Below are 3,558 nucleotides of genomic sequence, written 5' to 3'. Positions count from 1 at the left end.
TCAGCATTTGCTGCAGCTACTGGGGTAAACATCCCAGTGCAGGCCAATGGCATCGATGACGGAACCAGACCGGCCACTGATGAAGCGGAGCACGGTGTTGGGGTGCAAGGGGACGGCATTGAAACTTGTGCCACTGTCTTTCCCAAAAGGCAGATAGCGGCCCTTGTCTGTCACAAATACCAGCTTCTTCAGGTACGACTTGTACTTCCCAGAAACCTGGATCACTGATTCCCCAGGGTGCAGAAAGATCTCCTCCAGGTCTCCGCTGCGGCCACCCACATAGTCACTCCACACCGTGCCATAGCGCACCTGGAGACTGAGGAAGAGGGGAGGAAGGAAGGAGAAAGAAAGGTGATGATAGGGATGACAAGTCTGCAGCTAGTCCTACAGACTGTGAAGCCTGGGTGAGCCCTGGAAGATCCTACAGGGAACTTCAACTCATTTTGCCGACAAAGAGACTGTGTCACCCAGGCTGGAGTGCAGTGGCACGATCTTGGCTCACTGCAGCCTCAACATCCTGGGCTCAGGCAATCCTCCCGCCTCTCCCTCCTGAGTAGTTGAGGCTACAGGTACTCACCACCATGCCCAGCTAATTTTTTTGTTTTTCTTTGGTAGAGATGGGGTCTTGGTATCTTGCCCAGGCTGAGCTAGAACTCCTGGCCTCAAGCAATCTGCCTCTGCCTCCCAAAGCATTGTAATGACAGATGTGAGCCACCACGCCCAGCCAGGAATTCAAAGAATCTTACCCTACGATGTAGTATTTGTTGACTCGGACCCGGAGGGCAGTGATGGGGCCGTCCAGCTGGTTGCCAGAATGAGAGAATCGCTTTCCACCACCACCTCCATACTCTCCACTATAGGAGGAAGACCTGGCCTGAACTGGAGGGGCAAGCAGGAGTTGGAGGGAGAAATCTTCCAGGAGTTCAGTTTCTCTGCACCACCCCTGTTCCTCCCACAACTCAGCTCCCCACCCCAAGCCAGCCTCCAAAAGCCTTGGCCAACAGCAGTGCCCAAGGCTGCCTTCCCAAGTTCCCATTACCAGGCTCCTGGTGTCTCACTTACTGGCAGCATCGGCAGAGGCTGAGGCACAGAGAAGGGCTAGGAGAGTGACTATCAACATTCTGGGGCTGGAGTGGGAAGAAAAGAGCAAATGAAGATTCACCTTCTTCCTTGTTGACTTGATTGACCCAGGCACTCCTGACCTGCAGCTCAGACCAAGGCTTTTTCGTCCTTCAACTTAGACCTAGCAGACCCAGTCTTGAGCTTAGAAATGACTGTCCATAGCCTGTGGTCCTGTTCCTCCCTGGTGCTACCTTCTATGTCCCTGACCCCTCCAGCTCTCCCTGGTCTGGCTGTAGCCAAGCCCTCCTCTTTTCTCTCAAGCCTGAAGATGAACCCTAACTATCTGGATTAAGCTTTATTCCATCCTGGCATAAAGCAGAAAAGTTTTCTGAAATCAACCAAGCCCAGGTACATTTGGGTTGGTATGGCCATAGCCAGGAAAGGAGTTTTCTAAGGAGGGAGTAGAGGACCTCTCCCAAGCAAAGAGATGGCTGAGTTTGCCGAGCCCAGAGGCTGAGCAAAGAAAGTCTCACCATCCGTGGTGAATTGGCCTGGCTTATGGGGCACCTAGAGCATGCTTTAAATCCCTGGCATCTACCTGGTCTCAAGGAAAGAAGCATTTTAGAGGTGCCTCTATGTCACCTGGGGAGCAAAGTTGGTGACAGAAGGGACTGTGCCAGCACCAGTATCCAAGCAGTGCTGGTGGAACTAGGACAGACAGAGAAGTTGCAGAAGGAGTCGGGACCAGCTCAAGATATTGATTTTTCATAATATTTGATTTTATAGACCAGGTGCCTGGTCTATGTGTCACTATTATTTTCTCCACTAACAGACATCTGGCCATTTCCATTCTCCTGAACATCCTAGGTGTCCCCAGTCCTTCAGCAGAGACCTAGACAGCTTTGCACCTAAGATTAGTGCAGACCCAGAAGCCCCAATTAAGTCTTTCCTGCCATTCCTTCCAGGCATCCTCTTCGCCAGCTCAGATTTGAATTCCCCCAACTCAGATTCAGGCATCTCTGTCACCCCTCACCTGACAGTTTCAGACGCAAAGCAGCCCCTTGGAAACTTCCAGATGTTTTATACCAGGTCCAAGCCCTCCCCCTGCCCTTTATTGTGTGAACCTCACCTCCTGAGCAAACATGAGCAACCTCTTCGGATCAGGTGTCAGGCAGGGTCTGGAACACCTTATCCTGCCTCTCCCCCATAGTCAACAGATATTACAGCATAGGGTAAGATTCTCTGAGTTCCTGGCTGGGCATGGTGACTCACACCTGTCATTACAATGCTTTGGGAGGCAGAGGCAGATCGCTTGAGGCCAGGAGTTCTAGCTCAGCCTGGGCAAGAGTGTGAGACCCCATCTCTACCAAAACAACAAACAAAAACAAAAATTAGCCGGGCATGGTGACGAGCACCTGTAGCCTCAACTAATCAGGAGGGAGGTGGGGAAGATCACCTGATCCCAGGACGTTGAGGCTACAGTGAGACAAGATCACGCCACTGCACTCCAGCCTGGGTGACAGGTGGCAAGGTGGAGTCCACTCTGGGCCAAGTGCCGTATACCAGGAAGAACGTAGTAAACTTAAGGTCACCACCAGAAGCTCTGGGTGGGCAAAGTAGCTTATCACCTCTAGGCTTGGTAGGTGCTCTCACCTGAAATCTGCCATCTGTCAGGACAAACAGAGCCCTTCCCAGGCATTCAAAATGTGGATTCTCCCAGAAAGGGAATATATTCCCAAAATCTTATACTTAGGAGTGCTATTTGCCAGAAATTTTTTTGTTTCCCTTTTCTAATATTATGAAAAATCAAAGCACATATAAAAGTTTAAAGAATTGTACAGTGGCTGGGTGCGGTGGCTCACACCTGTAATCCAACACTTTGAGAAGCTGAGGCAGCTGGATCACCTGAGGTCAGGAGTTTGAGACCAGCTTGGCCAACATGGTGAAACCCCATCTGTACTAAAAATACAAAAAGTAGCTGAGTGTGATGGCAGGTGCCTGTGATCCCAGCTAGTCAGGAGGCTGAGGCAGGAGAATCACTTAAACCTGAGGGGCAGAGGTTGCAGTGAGCTGAGATCACGCCACTGCACTCTAGCCTGGGCGACAGAGTGAGACTCCATCTCAAAAAAAAAAAAAAAAAAGAATTGTATCATGAGGCTGGGTGCAGTGGCTCATGCCTGTAATCCCAGCACTTTGAGAGGTCAAAGCAGGAGGACTGCTTAAGCTCAGGAGTTCAAGACCAATGTGGGCAACATAGGGAGAACTTGTCTCTACAAAAAAGAAAACAATTAGCCAGGCATGGTGGTGCACACCTGTGGTCCCAGCTAGTCAGGAGGCTGAGGCAGGAGGATCACTTGAGCCCAGGAGGTTGAAGTTCAGTGAGCCATGATTGAAACATCAAGTCTCAAAAAAAGGGGGAAAAAAAAAAGAATTGTGTGGTGAACACTCATATAACCACTGTATAGATTCTACTATGGTTAATATTTTGCTGTAATT

At 50.3% G+C, this 3,558-nt stretch overlaps 1 protein-coding gene across 1 annotated transcript; it reads right to left on the bottom strand.

Moving 5' to 3' along the window:
• ZG16 (zymogen granule protein 16) lies at positions 1 to 1,120 on the bottom strand. The gene is made up of 3 exons (XM_055233268.1): positions 1,063 to 1,120; positions 747 to 879; positions 1 to 316 (listed from the first exon to the last, which is right to left on the bottom strand). The coding sequence occupies exons 1-3, from the start codon at positions 1,118 to 1,120 to the stop codon at positions 1 to 3; spliced, it is 507 nt and encodes a 168-aa protein (XP_055089243.1).
• Between the last annotated feature and the right edge of the window lie 2,438 nt (positions 1,121 to 3,558).

This window comes from Symphalangus syndactylus, chromosome 11 (genome assembly GCF_028878055.3).
Source record: "Symphalangus syndactylus isolate Jambi chromosome 11, NHGRI_mSymSyn1-v2.1_pri, whole genome shotgun sequence".
Classification (NCBI taxonomy): domain Eukaryota; kingdom Metazoa; phylum Chordata; class Mammalia; order Primates; family Hylobatidae; genus Symphalangus; species Symphalangus syndactylus.
The sequence above is the reverse complement of the archived record's forward strand: the minus strand, read 5'-3'. Positions and strand labels throughout refer to the sequence as shown.

What these genes read in the sequence shown, in the direction of transcription:
- ZG16 (XM_055233268.1), bottom strand. Translation starts at nt 1,120, where the DNA reads ATGTTGATAGTCACTCTCCTAGCCCTTCTCTGTGCCTCAGCCTCTGCC. An exon ending in AGCCTCTGCCGATGCTGCCA is followed by an intron (nt 880 to 1,062) that starts GTAAGTGAGACA and finishes TTGCCCCTCCAG; the next exon opens with TTCAGGCCAGGTCTTCCTCC. An exon ending in AACAAATACTACATCGTAGG is followed by an intron (nt 317 to 746) that starts GTAAGATTCTTT and finishes CCTCTTCCTCAG; the next exon opens with TCTCCAGGTGCGCTATGGCA.